The 17,698-nt window shown below is 40.3% G+C and overlaps 1 protein-coding gene across 1 annotated transcript in view; it reads left to right on the top strand.

The window, feature by feature from the left end:
* The window catches only part of IQGAP1 (IQ motif containing GTPase activating protein 1), a 102,253-nt gene extending 89,965 nt beyond the window's left edge, over nt 1-12,288 (top strand). The window contains exons 34-38 of the mRNA XM_067697490.1: nt 570-782; nt 1,890-2,056; nt 3,919-4,041; nt 7,704-7,812; nt 9,977-12,288. Of these exons, the coding sequence (XP_067553591.1) occupies nt 570-782; nt 1,890-2,056; nt 3,919-4,041; nt 7,704-7,812; nt 9,977-10,090 (726 nt within the window). The 3' untranslated portion in view covers nt 10,091-12,288. The remainder of the gene's footprint in view (nt 1-569; nt 783-1,889; nt 2,057-3,918; nt 4,042-7,703; nt 7,813-9,976) is intronic.
* The last annotated feature ends 5,410 nt before the right edge of the window (nt 12,289-17,698 follow it).

Genomic DNA, 17,698 nt, shown 5'->3' with positions numbered 1-17,698 from the left:
GGGTTTCAAATAAAATTAAATGATTTCCATGTCCCCAGTGTGATAGGGAAAAAACGAGGGATTTTGTACCCAGTGGAGTCCAATCTCCTGTCCAGGAAAGAAGCCCTAAGAAGCCAACATCTGACTTCATAGATGTTTCTCTTCTAGATGAAAAGAGAGCTGTCTCTGCTTCATGCAGTTTCTTTGTCAGTTGTCGGGGGTGGGGGTAAGTTTGTTCCCCTCTATTTCCGGAATAGAGTTGTTTGTTTGTTTGTTTTAAATACTTATTTGCTTGCTTGCGTCGGGTCTTAGTTGTGGCAGGCGGGCTCCTTAGTCGTGGCATGCAGGCTCCTTTGCTGCATGCATAAACTGGAGTCAGACAGTTGTGGCATGTGAACTCCTAGTTGCGGCATGCACATGGGGTCTAGTTCCCTGACCAGGGATCGAACCCAGGCCCCCTGCATTGGGAGTGTGGCGTCTTAACCACTGCGCCACCAGGGAAGTCCCCCAGAATAGAGTTTGAGAGCTTTATAAATTCAAGTGTGGTTCAGTGTGGAGACCTTGCCACGAACTTCTTTTTCTTACTGTAGGAAGCAGAACACCAGAGGGCCATGCAGAGACGTGCTATCCGTGACGCCAAAACTCCTGACAAGATGAAAAAGTCAAAATCTGCAAAGGAAGACAGCAACCTCACTCTTCAGGAGAAGAAGGAGAAGATCCAGTCAGGCTTGAAGAAGCTAGCAGAGCTTGGCACCGTGGACCCAAAGAACAGATACCAGGAACTGATCAACGACATTGCCAGGGTACGGCATTTGGGGGACAGTGACGGCCTGGCCATGTTTAAAGCTGTCTCAGAGGCTTATGAGGAGACAGTAGCTGTTCCGGTGACAACGTACCTTCAGTTCAGTGTACCTTCAGGAGAGGAGATTAGAGTCCTCTCTTCTGGGGAATCGTTTCTGACTCTTCCAACATGAGGTCCTAGCCTGCCCTTTGATGGCTTATTTCATGGCCTAAATTAAATTAGTAGGGAGAAAACCTTAATTAGAGCTTCCTATGTCTCAGTTTGTCTTTGGCCTTAAAGAATTCCTCCAGATCTTTTTAATGATTACTGTGAAATATAAATTAACATCAAGTTGATCATCAAATCTTGATTTGTGTGAATCTTCTCAAGTAAGGGGCTCTGGCGCAGGCTGAGAAGTTTAGGCATTCTCTGCTGTCGCCCTAAAATCACACCATGCACAACTGCAAGCTTGGTAATTGTTATATTAAAGTTATCTTTTTCTCCCTCTCCTAACAACATATTTAAGAGGTTTAAACCAGCTTTGCAAGTCAATTATGAGAATGTGGAGGTCTGTAAAAGTAACACATTTCCCTGCCTCATTAAATAGAAATGGGGAAAAAAATTGATGAGATCTGAATTTCTTTGTTAATTTTTGAACATAAAATTGCTAACATTTTTAGATACCACATATAAGCAATATCATATGATGTTTGCTTTTCTATGTCTGACTTACTTCACTTAGTATGATGGTCTCTAAGTCCATCCATGTTGCTGCAGGTGGCATTATTTCGTTCTTTTTTATGGGTGAGTGGTGTTCCATTGTATATATGTGCCACATCTTTTTTATCCATTCCTCTGTTGATGGACATCTGGGTTGCTTCCATGTCCTGTCTATTGTAGACGGTGCTGCAGTGAACATTGGGGTGCACGTGTCTTTTTGAATTATGGTTTTCTCCAGATATATGGGCAAAAATCTTTAAAAAATTTCGAGGTGAGTAAGAAAAAAAGAATTGCTGTCTATTAAAAATGTGTGGTCAAGCAAGGCAAAGTTAAGCGCTGCTGGGTTCTAGTGTTAATGATTCAAGAAGCACATGATATTATTTCTGTAATTTTAATAATTATGTCTCAGGATATTCGGAATCAGCGGAGATACCGACAGAGGAGAAAGGCTGAACTGGTGAAACTGCAGCAGACATACGCTGCTCTGAACTCTAAGGCCACCTTTTATGGAGAGCAGGTGGACTACTATAAAAGCTACATCAAAACCTGCTTGGATAACTTAGCCAGCAAGGGCAAGTGAGTATTTTATTTTGAAGAGTCAATGTTAGGGGAAAAAGAAGTAGAGGCAACTGAAGTGACATAGGAAAATTTTATTTACAACACACTGGATCTATTTATTGCAATAGTCCTTTATTTTTCTTCTCATTGTTTGTGTAATTTCCTAGTCCCATTTGTTATGGTATGGTGTAAATAAATAATGTGGAGGATTTCAAGGATGCCTATTTCTAAGCATCCTGTGTTCCAAAATACCTTCTTGGCTCTAGAAATTAAAGAATCTAGGAAAGGGATCATTTAGTGGCCCCCAAACCAGGTTGTGCCTCAAAAATCACTTAAGGAACATCATAAACAATTAGATTCCCTGGCCTCTACACCTCCTGGACACAGGCTCCCAGACCATGATTTTTTTTTAGCTGCCAAGGAAGATCTGATGCAGCCTCCTTGTTGCTGGCCACAAACCATTCAGCCTGCCCATTTTATAGGGAGGGAAATTGAAAATCCAGAGAGGCGACGTGATTAAGCACAGGTTCTGCTTATTAGAAGGGTTAGTTTATTATTTACTCCACACTTTTCATTTTGAGAATTTTGAAACCCCAGAAAGTTTCAGTGAATAGAACAATAAACACCCATATATAGATTCACTTGTACTTAACATTTTGCCACATCAGCTTCCCCTCTCTATAGCTTGCTTACTCTTGTGTCTGTGCTTTTCCTCTTCCTCCCTGAAGGCTTCATGGAGTGAGGCAGGGCTGTTGTGAAGTGGTGAAAATCAGGTCCACCTAACCCATCTTGCAGAGTTGGTGCCTGTGTCCTTTTGAAATGTCCCCATCATTCTTTGAGCCCTTCTTGACTTTGTGGCACAAGATGTTTCTGGTTCAATTTGTACTTTTCCCTCCCTGGGCTTGGAATTAGCTATTTCTCCAAGCATCCCTGGTTCCTTTTTTTTTTTTTTTTCTTCGGTACGCGGGCCTCTCACTGTTGTGGCCTCTCCCGTTGCGGAGCACAGGCTCCGGACGCGCAGGCCCAGCGGCCATGGCCCACGGACCCAGCCACTCTGCGGGCATGTGGGATCCTCCCGGACCGGGGCACGAACCCGTGTCCCCTGCATCGGCAGGCGGACTCTCAACCACTGCGCCACCAGGGAAGCCCCTGTAGGCATGTTTTTGAAGACAGATTTCTAGAAATGTAATTGCTGGGTTAAGATTTTTGTGCAGTTGTGATTTTGATAGATATTTCAGTTGCCAGCCATAGGGATTTATTACCTTTTACACAACTACCAGCTCTTCTGCCCCAGTTCTTGAGACCCTTCCCTTGAGAGTCCCAGATACCATTCTCATTCATCTGTATTCTTCCTTTGCTTACTCTTCTTACCATTTCTCGCCTTGATTATCCCAACAGCCTTCTGACATCTGTTTCTTTTTCCTTGCTCCCATTCCTCTGTAATTGCTATGCTGGCTTAAATGCTTTTAAAAATTTCGTATTCTAAACTATTTTTATTTTTTCTCTGCACAGCCAAGGGACTTAGAGTGACTTCCTTGGGGTTCAGTACAGTTCCCTCAGGCTGGCATTAGAAGCCCTCACACTTACTTTAGGTGCTTAGGTTCTGAGAGGGACACAGAAGGATTCAGACACTGTCAAATTCATCCTGTGTTCTCAAATGTATAGTTTAAATCAAAGGCAAAAGCAATTTAGTAATGTTTCCCTGTTTTGCAGAGATATTGCTTAGGCGAATCCTAGCATTTATTTGCCATTTTAGAATTGGTTTGTTACTTACGCTTGTGTATGGGAAGTTTGTTTTCTGACCTCATATCCTTGAGTTACCAACAAAGATTCATAGTAGATAGTTACCTATAGAAAATGACATAATGTGATTTTTACAGGGTCTCCAAAAAGCCTAGGGAAATGAAAGGAAAGAAAAGCAAAAAGATTTCTCTAAAATACACGGCAGCAAGACTACATGAAAAAGGAGTTCTTCTGGAAATTGAGGACCTGCAAGTGAATCAGTGAGTATTTGCTTTTTAACTTTGTTTTATATGTTGATTTTTTTGTCATATCTTTATCTTATTGACTTTATTTCTCTTATCTGGATAATCATTTTTATATTTTATATGTGTTTATAGTTGATTAATTAAAATAAGTAATTAATTAATTATGTACAGAATTTGACCTAATACTCAGAGTTAATTTGCCTGTCATAGAAGAGAGGTATTTCTTTTCCTTGTTTGTGGAACATTTGTCTTAGGACATCCTACTTTTCCTCTTTAAAGCAGGAAGCCATTCCTTCCATTTTTTTTTTTTTTCTGTGCCCAAACCAAGGATAAATAAAGAATAACAAGAAGAGGAGTGTACTTTATTCCACTTGAGGCATGAACCAGGGGCTTACCCTCATCTTCTTTTCTGGGAAGCACCAGCTTGCTTTACATGTGGTTCATGGACCTGACCTGACCTGACCATCCTCCCTCAGGTCCTGGCCCAGCTGCCATTAACAAGCATTTTATTGAGTACCTGCTCAGTCAACCCTGTGATCTCAGGCAGCTGAGCTTTCTGTTACTGTGTCTGTTTAAATTTTTTTTTTAATTTTGCTTCAAAAAACTTTTATATTTTTCTGATTATAAAATAATATGTATTCACTGTTGAACTTTGAAAATGTGGTAAAGCATAAAGAAAAAGAAAAAGCACCTATACTCCAACAAGCCAAAGATAGCCACTGAAATCATTTTAGTATATTTTCTTCTGTGCCTCTATTCACATAAAGATTATCTATGATTACTTACTTACCTTCCTACTTTTTTTAACATAAATTGGGATGATACTGTTTATAGTCATGTATCCAGCTTTTTCCTCATAACATTGTGAGCATTTTTCACATAGTTTGAAAGTATCCTTTTTAATGACCACATAATATTCCATATTGTAGTTTTAATTTAGCCATTTACCTGTTGTAGAACATTTTAAGTTGATTTTACTTTTTACATTATTACACATGTGATAACACCTTTATATGTACATCTTTGATTCTGCCTCAGATTATTATTATTTTTTTTGTATCATAGATGCCTAAAAATGTAATTTTTGGTCAGAGTATAAAAATATTTTTTTATTGTAAAAAACACAAAACATAAAATTTACCATCTTAACTATTTTTTAATTGTACAGTTCAGTAGTGTTAAGCATATTCACATTGTTGTGCAATCCAGAACCTTTTCATCTTATAAAACTGAAACTATACCCATTAAATAACAACTCCCCATTTCCCCTTCCCCCCCAGCCCCGGGCAACCAGCATTCTCCTCTCTGTTTCTATGAATTTGACTCCCTAGGTGCTTCATATAAGTGGGATCATACAATGCTTGTCTTTTTGTGTCTGGCTTCCTTCACTTAGCATGATGTCCTCAGGGTTCATGCATGTTGTAACCTGTGACAGATTTCCTTCCTTTTCAAGGCTGAATAGTTTTCCACTGTGTACATGTACTACATTTTGCTTATTCATTCATCCATTGATGGACATTTGGGTTCCTTCCACTTTCTGCTATTATGAATAATGTTACAATGAACATGGAAGTATAAATACCTCTTTGAGACCCTGCTTTCAGTTCTTTCTGATGTATACCCAGAAGTGGGATTGCTGGATCATATGATAATTCTATTTTTAATTTTTTTAGGAACTGTTCTCCATAGCAGTTGAAAAAATTTTTTAATTCATATATATATTTTCTAGCAGTGTCTAAAATGTGTATGAAAGTGCTTACTTACCTCACTACTTCTTTGCCATCATTGAGTAATAAAACAGTTTTTGATATTTTTGAATTAATAGATTAAAAGGTAGCATTTTTAGAATTCTGGTTGAGTTTTTTAGTGTGTGTTTATTTGTTTTTTAATATTTATTTTATTTATTTTTGGCTGTGTTGGGTCTTAGTTGTGGCACACGGGATCTTGCGTTGCTGCGTGTGGGCTCTTCGTTGTGGCGCAAGGGCTTCTCTCTAGTTGCAGCGTGGGGGCTTCTCTCTAGCAGTGGCATGCGGGTTTTCTTTCCCTAGATGTGGCGCAGGGGCTCTAGAGTGCATGGGCTCTGTAGTTTGCGGCACGCGGGCTTGGTTGCCCTGCAGCATGTGGGATCTTAGTTCCCCGACCAAGGATCGAATCCGCTGCATTGGAAGGTAGATTCTTTACCACTGGACCGCCAGGGAAGTCCCTGTGTGTGTGTGTTTAAACAGGGCTTATTATCTATGTTTTCTCTGATCATTTTTTCAATTGGGGACCTTGGTCTTTTGAGGTTTTTTTTTAGTTGACCACTTTGTGCCATTTTTCAAATCTGTTTTATAATTTATCATCTCCTCCCTTCTTTTTTGTCATTATTTGCCACTACTGTTCAAGTGCCTACTGTTATTTGACTCTTCTTTTTAATTTGCTACCATGGGCTTAGGAAACAGATGACAAACCAAACCAGTTAAAATAAAATTATTTATCACATAAAATAAACATCTTTATAAAGGGTCTCCTATTGAGTAAAATGCGTTTTAGTACATGGATTTTGTAACCTCTCGTTTAGCTTCTTAGTGGCCCTCTTGCATCCTTCATGGTTCTCAGCGCTGTTCACAATAGATCAGTTTGCTCTGTAGTTGAGTTCTGGAAATCTGGGGTGACACACTTTGATCACCTGGGGAACAGCATACTCCCACCTTCTCGTGTATTAAAACTTCTGGGCATGTAAGGCGTCCAGAGTGAGTGATACCCTAAATATTTTCAGTAATAGTAGTTTATATTTGATGGTACTCAGTAGGTTTATTCTGTAGCACCTACTCCTTTCAGAAAACCTCCTCTCTTGGTTCTTTTCATTCTGACCATCCTCACTCCACCCCCCCCCCCCCGCCTTTTGTTTACTTACCTCTTCCAGTCCTCAGACATGCATGGATTCAAACATGCATCTTTTCCTCCTCCTTCTAGCCCAATGTCCTCTTTATTTTTTTAAACATTTTACTTGCAGAACATAATTAGTTCTCTCATTTATTTACTTTTTTTTTTTTTTTTTTGGGCTGCATCGGGTCTTTGTTGCTGTGCGCGTGGGCTTTCTCTAGTTGTGGCAAGCAGGGCTACTCTTCATTGCGGTGTGCGGGCTTCTCATTGCAGTGGCTTCTCTTGTTGCGGAGCACGGGCTCTAGGTGAGCGGGCTTCAGTAGTTGTGGCACACAGGCTCAGTAGTTGTAGTGCACGGGCTTAGTTGCTCCACGACATGTGGGATCTTCCCAGACCAGGGCTCGAACCCATGTCCCCTGCAAGTGGATTCATAACCACTGCACCACCAGGGAAGCCCCCAATTTCCTCTTGATTCTCCTTTTATCATTAGGTTTCAGCAGTGGCCACATGGAAGGCCAACATGATTCCTGACATCATCCCTTCAGAGGCCATTTGTGGCCTTCCTCAGTGGTTCCTCTTCCAGTGGAAAGCAAATGCTGCCAGGAGAGGCTGCCACCCTTCTCTCCAGATCCCAAAGTAGATGGTACTGAGAGTAGCAATCCCACACTGCTTCACCTGCAGAAGTACTTTGCACCTTTATTTTGTATGCCTTTTCACTCTTGAAGACTTTATTCATCTCCTTTCTGCATTTCACAGAATATTTTTACATGAGAACACGGAAATCATACCCTTACGATGTTGTGTTCCAACAGGTTTAAAAATGTTATCTTTGAGATCAGTCCAACAGAAGAAGTTGGAGACTTTGAAGTGAAAGCCAAATTCATGGGAGTTCAGATGGAGACGTTTATGTTACATTATCAGGTGGGTTTGCACCAGGTAAAACCGAAAGCCTTGGGTGTGAGGTAGTTGTGTTCTTGTCAGGAGAATGGCTGAAAAGGAGACCCATGTGGGGAAAGCTGCCCACAGTCAGCAGTGAGTGAGCTGAGGAGTTTTGTGTGTCTAATTTGAGCGGTACAGGCTGGAGGGCTTTTGCAGGTGTGTAAATCTTCAGAAAGCATATCTGAAGCTTACACTTAAGGTTGCCACTAAATTGAGCTTATACCTCGGGCTTGAACAAAATGCTTAGGTACATATCTTGACAGTACAAAATTATAAACCTTCTCAGTAGCTTGAAATCTTATATATTTTTTCCTCTCTCATTTTGGTTTGATATAGGGGCTTAAAGGTGTACTTCTGACAAGATGTGTGTAAATTGCATCTTTGTAAAACTGAATCCCATTTTATTTATTTATATATTTTTTGAGGATTTTTTTTTTTAAGAGAAAACAACTTTTTACTGGAATCTGACTTAATAAATAGGGATCACAGACCAAATAACAAACAACAGCGTGAGCTACATCAGAATGAAAAAAGAAATGATGGACCTGGATTTCCAATCTGAAACTATTATGCAACATGATATTTTTTTTCTTGCCATGCCGCATGGCTTGTGGGATCTTAGTTCCCCAACCAGGGATTGAACCCAGGCCCTTGGCAGTTAAAGCACGGAGTCTTAAACGCTGGACCACCAGGGAATTCATCCGAATCCCATTTTAAATTCAAAAAGAATTCTGCAGTGAATCATTTTGTAACATAACTGTCCCTAATTTTTATTTTGAAATCTCTCTCTTTATTGCATCGAAAAATGTCAGTGCATCAGAAGGATTCCTAGGTAATGTCCAGCCTCTGTTAGTTTTATGAACCCCTGTGTGGTACCCACACAGGGCTGCACTCCGTGAAGCTGGGCAGGGGCCTTTCTCTGAACGTGCCTTTGGGCTCTTGCACACATTGATCTCCCTTAAATGGGGGCTCTCCCTCCCAACCCCTTATTCTTCCATCATTTATTGAGGACTTTCACGTTGTTACAACCCCTAAAGCTTGCCCCACCAGCAAAGCCACAGTTTTTTTCTCCTTCACTTCCATAACCTGTAGAGACAACCCCTGTTCACCACAGGCATTGACTTATTTTCCTCTTAACTTCCAAACTGCAGACTCCTTAAGGACAGGTAGTATTTCTTTGTTTCCTTCTTAGTGACCAGTTGACCCTCAAAACACATTGACTGTACAGATGTGAAATGATTTTGTGATGCACATAGCTAACTCAAGTCCTTACACAGAAAAGATCCTATTATTCCCTCAGTTTCACCAAGTTCATGTAGGCCGCCCAGTCTGCCTCAGGTAGTGTATTCCTCCATGCACAAATTCATTAAGTGCAGAATGACTGCCAGGTGCAAGGTATTATGTTAGGTGCAGGTGATGCACCAGGGTCCTCGTCCTCATAGAGCTGCTAAGATTTTTCCAAAAGATGAATTGGTTGAACTTTCGGGATCCCTTCAAGCCCTTTGACTCTTGCTTTGTCATCACCACTCTTCCAAAGTTTAGGGGTGCGACCACTCAGATTTCCTCAATTTGTTCTGGACAGTGGAGGGTAGTGGGGAAAGCAGGGGCTTTGCAGTCAGATCCAGATTCACCACATCCAGCTCTGTACTGTCGGGCAGGTCATTTAACATCTCTGAGCCTCAGAAGCCTCATCTTTAAATTTGAGATAATCATACCTGGTAGGATTTTTGACAGGACTTGAAAAGACACTATCTAACGTGCTTCTATGTTGTGGAACACGTAGTAAACACATAAAAAACATTTAGTCCTCTCTTTCCCCTTGCGTTCAGGGTATAAAAGCTTTGTCATTTGAAATAGAAATTAAGACTCTAGTAGATGGTGTTGAGACATTACTGGCCTTATCTTGTTTTCAGTTGTTAGTATATTTCGTCACGGATTGAAATGCCATCACCTTCTCCAGGTGACACATCACGTAGAAGAACTAGGCTGCGGGCAGGCAGTTCCATAGTTGGGGACTTGTTTCTCACCCCAGTTCATACCTGGCACACAAGGCATGCCTCATTCCTTCTGGATCCCTCCCTACATTGTGTCCTTCCTTTTCTTGTTCCACAGACCTGATTAACTGTCAGAATGATTTTTTGAACAGGACCTGCTGCAACTACAGTATGAAGGCGTCGCAGTCATGAAATTATTTGATAGAGCGAAGGTAAATGTCAACCTCCTGATCTTCCTTCTCAACAAAAAGTTCTACGGGAAGTAATTGATCATTTGCTGCCAGCCCAGAAGGATGAAGAAAGAAGTACCTCTCGGCTACCTTTCTAGGGGTGCTCCTCTACTCGTAGGAAGCAAACACCCAGCCCACACCATTGCCTCAATCTGATACACCCCCAGTGCCACATGTTTAACCCCTCCTGCTCAATGGGACATTTGTTGCCCCTTGTTCGTAGGGAAATTGTATTTCAGGCTTAGTCTGACCCTTCTTATTCCTGCATTTTCTTCTGTCCCTTAGGAAAGAGTGAGAACTCCCCTGAAATCTCTCATGTTGTTACAGTCTTAGAGGTTGCATTACTATATTGTAAGCTTTCGTGTTTGTTTCAATTAGCAATAGGGATGGTGGGATTTGAATTCTTGTTATTTAGAAGTGGAAGCTATTAGCACCGATAACATGCATACATATAAGACACATAATTAAAATGTCAGGTTATCCATAGTTATTAGGTTGTCATTTAAAAGTAAAGTTCCTTATATTTCTGTCTCATCCGTAGAATGGAAGGATACGGGGAGTCATTGGTTCTCTTCCATTCTGTTTTCCTTTATGGGCGGGAGCTAATAGAAGTCACTGTTCTGTGTTCAAAGGAAGCATTGCTAGAAAGAGGGGGATATTGTTTTTAAGTTTCACCATTAAATTTGGGCAGTTCTCTCCTCAGTGGATGGGAGAGTCCCACTGATAAAATTAAGCTATTTAGGTAAATTCGGAATGGTCTGAGCGCCTGCTCATTTGTGTTAGTGCAGAGATTGACTAGATTCAGACAGTCCACTCTGTCCCTGTGGCAAAGGAATGGGTAAGCCCTAGCGTAGAATGTAATTGTTTTCAAAACTGTTTTATATCTTAAGAGTGTCTTATTAAAGTGTAGATTTATTTCTTAAAATGTGGGTGATAGGAATTTTAAAGATTTATATAATGCTTCAAAAGCCTTTAGAATACTGTAAGAAAAGGGTTTTTTTTTAATTGGCTTATCTGTATATCTGAACTCTTAAAACTTTCTTATAGGTAAAACACTAGGATTTATCTGCAGGGTTGCAGAGAGATAATCTTGCCTTAAATAGACTGAAACAAAAACAAACAAAACCAGCCAACTGATGTTATACTTGATATTAAAATCTATTTTTCCCTATTTCTTTTTCTTTTCTCATGCTGCCCACACTGTGCCTTTATTTTATGAACTCCAGTTTTTTAATTTAATCACAAACAGTCCAATTCTAAACATTGAGCTTAAGAAGCTTTCATTCTTAGATTAAGTCATATGCTTTTAAAAAAAATCTTTTTATTCAGGAAAATATATTGAAATCATGCTACTGAGCCTCTATTTTCTCTGATGTTTTGGTTCAGTATTCTTTTATCGTAAAACATAAACTAACATTTAAAAATTTACTGATGTATATTTAAAGCCAATAAACTGTTTCATTAATAACAAATCATGTGATGTGTCCCAATTACAAATGTAAGTGTTGGAAATGTGGATTTCATGACGGACTGTTTACTCAGTCAGGTCCACGGGTGCAAATGTAATAGTTGTAGGAGTCTACACACTCCAGGCAGCCCACAGGCAGGTGAAGAGGTGAGGTGTGGAGTGCCACGGAAGGAGTCTCCACTACCTTCACCTTGTTTTTTGTTGTATTTTGGAAGACAATTTTTTAGTAAATATTTTCCTCAGATTAAAAGAAGATGTTATATAAGTAGCATTGCCTCAAAAACTGGGACCAACCAAATTGTCAACCCTTTTACCTTAAAAGATGATACTCATCCCAAATGCATGTCATGCCCCAAAGGCCACATCCATGACAGACAGTGAGCAAAGTTCACAACTCCTTTAACAAAATATGATGTTTCAATTATTTGTAAGGATATAGTTCCCTTAACACAACTTCTAATGCAAAATAGCACAAAATACACTTCAAGAAGTTTGATGGTAACTATGTAGAATTAACCGTGTTAACAGTGTTGAGGATGCCCAGACGAGCTCAAGTCATGGCATTGAAACCTTGTAGCTCTTATTTTAATTTATTAGCTATAGCAATCTCTGTCTCAACTCTCTCCTTCTTTGACGTTCTCTTCAACCAGCCATCGTGACATTTACCATGAATTTCCTCCCTCAAGAATTTGGACTGCCCATCAGATTGTTGCCGTACACAATTTCCTTTGTATCTTTGTATGAAATAAAAGGCCATTTGTTCGTTTTTGTGTTTCTTTTTCTCAGTGTCATTGTTAGCAGTTCCTGCAAAACAGTGTTAACTAGAGTGAGATTTAATAATTGAAAACCACAACAAAAACAACCCCTTCATAGTCTTTTTGAACGAACAAACGCAAGTCAGCTATCTCAAAGCAATTTTTAACTTGTGAGTTTAGCCTTCTTAAATGTAAAATGCTTGAAGTAGCCTCCACATAAAAAGAACTGGGGCGGGGGTTGGGGGGAGGTGGAGAACTAACATAATGTCACTTAGTTTTTTTTTTAATAATCCAAAATTGTTTTTAATCATTATTGGTGGACACTTCAATGTCAGCTAATGGCTGGAAGTTTCAAATTACAGCAGCATTAAATGTTTTATGACAGTAGCACCCTAGGTCATAGTGTGTCCCTCAGGGGACTTCTATGTTACATACAAGTCACCAGAAAAGACTAGGGGAAGTTGGATATGGAAAAAGTAAACAGCAGCAAAAGGGAGGAAAAATGGTTTCCTTTTAAGTACGGCCCCGGGGGGCACCCTTACTTAACATACAAATTCATATGGAAACATCCTGTTGTGTTTTTGTTTTGTTTTTATTTTTTTGGCTGAGTTGGGTCTTCGTTGCTACGCGTGGGCTTTCTCTAGTTGCAGCGAGCAGGGACTTCTCTTGTTGCGGAGCACGGGCTCCAGGTGCACGGGCTTCCGTAGCTGTGGCTCGCGGGCTGTAGAGCGCAGGCTCAGTAGTTGTGGTGCGTGGGCTTAGTTGCTCCGCGGCATGTGGGATCTTCCCAGACCAGGGATCAAACCCACGTCTCCTGCATTGGGAGGTGGATTCTTAATCACTGCGCCACCAGGGAAGTCCCATCCTGTTGTGTTTTTAAATTGTGGCCAGACTATATTGGAAAATCAGTGACAATATGAAACAAGGGGGGGAAACGGAATAATTCTAAAGTAAACATAAGTGCAAAATTGGAGGTGATGGTTTGTGTGCATGGCTGGAGATCCCACAGGCCTCTGAGGAAGAGAGACGTGGTAAGAACCTGGGCTTTCCTGGCAGTGGGCCCTTCTGGAAGTTACCCCTTCAGAGCCTGTTTCCTCATTCCGAAATGGGGAGATGCCATCGAGTACGTGTGTTACTGAAACCTGAAATACACGTTAACAACATGCTCTACATTGTCCTGCAAAGAAATCGAGGGAGTTAGGAAGGTGCTTGTCAAGTATAACGATGTTAAGTAAGGAGACCAGGACGAGAGGAAAATAAGAGGAGAAAGGTGGATAGCACCTGGGGTGATGCTCGAAGAGAGTGGCCACCGTGAGGCCTCGCAGAAAGGAGCTGGGGTGCCTCAGCAGTGCTGTAGACGCCTTGTAAACCTGTGTAAAGCAAAGAGAATCAGAAGAGTACACCCCTCCACACATTTTAAATTTGGCATCCAAATTTTTTGTTTAAATTGTATAATGTGTAATTGCCAACATTGTGAAATTCCAGGTAAAAATTACCTCACTCTTAAAGGTATCCAATGGAACCCCCTATTTTATTTTTTAATACTTGTGTGTTATTATTATAATTGAAGATAGCACCCCACTGTGTATGAGAAGGAAACTCCTCAGTAGAACACTGCAATGGAACCCCCTATTTTAAAAGGCACATGAACAAAGCCCTTCGTCAGTTGGAAACTTGACATCTTTTTTTCTCTTTAAAACTCATGTGTCTAGAGTTTCCCTGGTGGCGCAGTGGTTGAGAGTCCGTCTGCCGATGCAGGGGACACGGGTTCGTGCCCCGGTCCGGGAGGATCTCACATGCTGCAGAGCGGCTGGGCCCGTGAGCCATGGCCGCTGAGCCTGCGCGTTCGGAGCCTGTGTTCCGCAACGGGAGAGGCCACAACAGTGAGAGGCCCGCATACCACAAAAAACAAAACAAAAAAAAGTGTCTATTCCACTTCCCTCAGAATTTTATTCTAATGTAATATTTTTAAGCTTAAGTCTTACTTTTTTTTTTTTTTTTGCGGTATTAAGTCTTACTTTTGACCATCCTGTCATTATGTGTAATAAAAAAATGTGGGGCTTCCCTGGTGGCGCAGTGGTTGAGAGTCCGCCTGCCGATGCAGGGGACGCGGGTTCGTGCCCCGGCCCGGGAGGATCCCACATGCCGTGGAGCGGCTGGGCCCGTGAGCCATGGCCGCTGGGCCTGCGCGTCCAGAGCCTGTGCTCCGCAACGGGAGAGGACACAACAGTGAGAGGCCTGCGTGCGTACCGCAGAAAAAAAAATTAAAATGTTTTTTTTCCTGTGACCATAAGGCTGTTAACTCAATCCAGAAACATACTTTGCATCATAATTATTGTTAATGCATTTTTGATCAAAGTAATCTTATATATTATCTTGACAAAGAATTCTAAGACATTTGAAATGTATTTCTTAATAAAGTTCTTAAAGTGAAGGTTTAAAAAACTTATGGATAAGTATTATTACTTGCTATAATGAGATAGGGCTCATGACCAATTCTCTTCCTATTTTTCACTTTTATAAATGTAAGCTTTGAGAACCTTTGCTGTCATAATAAGTATATGGAATGGAAGGTGTTTTGTGATAATGTCACGCACTTCTTAGGACTCCTTAGTTATAGCTCCCAAATCTCAATGAATTATAATAAAAAATTATCACATGATTAGCATGATTAGGTCCTCTAGTTTTGTTGAAAGCCAAAAAAAAAAAAAAAGTTACCTAGTTTGGAAAAGAGTTTATTATCCAGTCTTTAGATCATCTACTTCTTCAGGACTTGGGACTTAGGAAGTAGGCCAGGGGCTTTACTAAGACATCAAATAACTGTGAACTATACTCATAAACCTTCTGACTTAGAGACAACTTATTTAACTTAATATGCTAATGATGCTTTGGGAAAATAGAAATATTTTAATACTCCTTTGGCACTACAATTTTTTAACTTTTATTACAGAAAACGTCTAACATACAAACAGAAGGAATGGTATAATGAACTCCCACGTGTCCACTGTCTAGCCTCTACAATTACCAATACAGGGTCAAACTCATATCTCTACAGTCACCCACATTCCCTTGGGTTATTTTGACAAATCAGATACAGTATCATTTCAACCACTTTGGTATGTATACGTACCAAATACTTTGGTATGTATCTCTAACACAGCGTTTCTCAATAGGGAGCAATTGTCCCCCCCCGCCATGAGACATTTGGCAATATTTGGAGATATTTTTTGCTGTCCTTACTAAGGGGGTGCTACTGGCATCTAGTGGGTAGAGGCGAGGGTTCCTGCTAATGCATGTCTTACAATGCTGAGAACAGCCCCATCAACAGAAAACTACCTAGTCTAAAATGTCAGTAGTACCAAGGGTGAGAAATCACACTCTTACACTTAAAAAAAAAAAATCCCCAAACCATTATCACACCTAAAAAATAAATTTGAAATATCGAATATGCAGTCAGTGTTTACATTTCCCCAGACATCTTAACAATTGCTTAAACATTTCATATATGGGAGTCAGGTGCCAAACAAGATCCCCACATTACATCTATTAGTTGATAGGTCTCTTAAATCCCTTAATCTATGAATTCTCTCTTTTTTTTAAGTCTTGTAATGTATTTGATATTGATCCTATAGAATTTCTATATTCTGGTGTTTCTTATTACATTGTTGTGGGTCGGACTCAGTTTCAACCTTTTGGCAAAAATATTTCAGAATTCCTGTTACAGCACATCAGGGATTTATCTTTTTGAGATGTAAAGTCTGATCATTAGGTTCAAATGTCAGCTTGACCCATTTGTTATAAAGTTTCCCATGAGCTTTTCATCATATATCACATGGATTCGGCAGCCACTGATAATGACTGACTAGATTTTTTATTTCATTAGGGGTTGCAAAATGGTGATATTCTATCATTCCTTCTTCATTTATCAGAATTTTTCTAAAAAGAATGTCCTATCATTAATTATTTGGTTACCTTGAAGACTATACAGGAAAGATAATGAATGCTGTTTCTCTCCCTTTATTTACCAGTTTTCAGAATAAGACTGTTCCCTAACATCTACTAAAGTTGACCAATGAGGTTTTGTTTTTTTCAATCACATGACTCCTAGATTTTTTTTAAATAAAAATTTATCTATTTATTTATTTATTTATTCATTTTTGGCTGCGAGCGGGGCTACTCTTTGTTGCAGTGCGTGGGCTTCTCACTTGTGGTGGCTTCTCTTGTTGTGGTGCATGGGCTCTAGGCATGCAGGCTTCAGTAGTTGTGGCTTGCGGGCTCCAGAGCACGGGCTCAGTAGTTGTGGCGCATGGGCTTAGTTGCTCCATGGCATGTGGGGTCTTCCCGGACCAGGGCTCGAACCTGTGTTTGAGCATTGGCAGGCAGACTCTCAGCCACTGCGCCAGCAGGGAAGCCCTAGATTTTTGATATATTTGATGTCTTTCAATCCACTCATGGCAGATATACATATATTTTTTTAATTTTTTACATGCTCAAATTGTCCCCTCTTGGGCCAGTAGAAGTACCTTCTAGTGGAGACTCTTGAGTTCTTTTGTCATGACCCCAGTGTTCCAGCCACATCTTGTTACTTTTCTCACCACAGAATTCTTTTTTTTTTAAATTAACTTTTACTGGAGTACAGTTGCTTTACAACGTTGTGTTAGTTTCTGCTATATAGCAAAATGAATTAGCTATACATATACATACACCCCCTCTTTTTTGGATTTCCTTCCCATTTAGGTCACCACAGTGCACTAAGTAGACTTCCCTGCGCTGTACAGTATGTTTTCATTAGTTGTCTGTTTTATACATAGTATCAATAGTATATGTGTGTCAGTCCCAACTTCCCAATTCCTCCCACCCCCATCACCCCAGAATCAGCTGTTTCTCCAAGGAGCCCTTGTTACTTTTAGTGGGAAAGGGTATTTAGAGAATATAGTCTGGGTGCTAGGAGCCCTCATCACTATTAGGTTGGTCATTGTTTCTAAGTGTTTTCAATGGAGATAGTTTTTTAAGAACATTTCCTGAATTCATTATTTTCTTTTAATAAAATGCTTTTATTCTAAAATATGCAGCTCTATGAAAGAAAAAAATAATGATTAGTAGCATTTGCCAGTTCCATGGTGTAAATACCTCCCCATAGCTGATTTCAAGTTGACGCCATTGGTCACTGAATGTAGAGTTGGGAAAAGGTGCTAACCAGCAGCTCTCATGAGCTGGTGCTAAACTACTGATTTTATTCCAAGAATAATAATAGGGAGCAATTGATGGATTTTAAGAAGAGCAAGAAATGATCAGATTTGGGCCTTAGAAATGTGGAGCTGGATGGCGATAAGGAGTCAAAACTCAAGACAGGTTGTGCTAGCTATCTCCTGTTTGTCCCTCCAGATCCACCGTCTACCTTCCATTCTGTGTGCCCTGGGA

The sequence above is a fragment of the Pseudorca crassidens genome, chromosome 1 (genome assembly GCF_039906515.1).
Source record: "Pseudorca crassidens isolate mPseCra1 chromosome 1, mPseCra1.hap1, whole genome shotgun sequence".
Taxonomy (NCBI): Eukaryota; Metazoa; Chordata; class Mammalia; order Artiodactyla; family Delphinidae; genus Pseudorca; species Pseudorca crassidens.
This window is presented reverse-complemented; position numbering and strand designations above follow the sequence as displayed.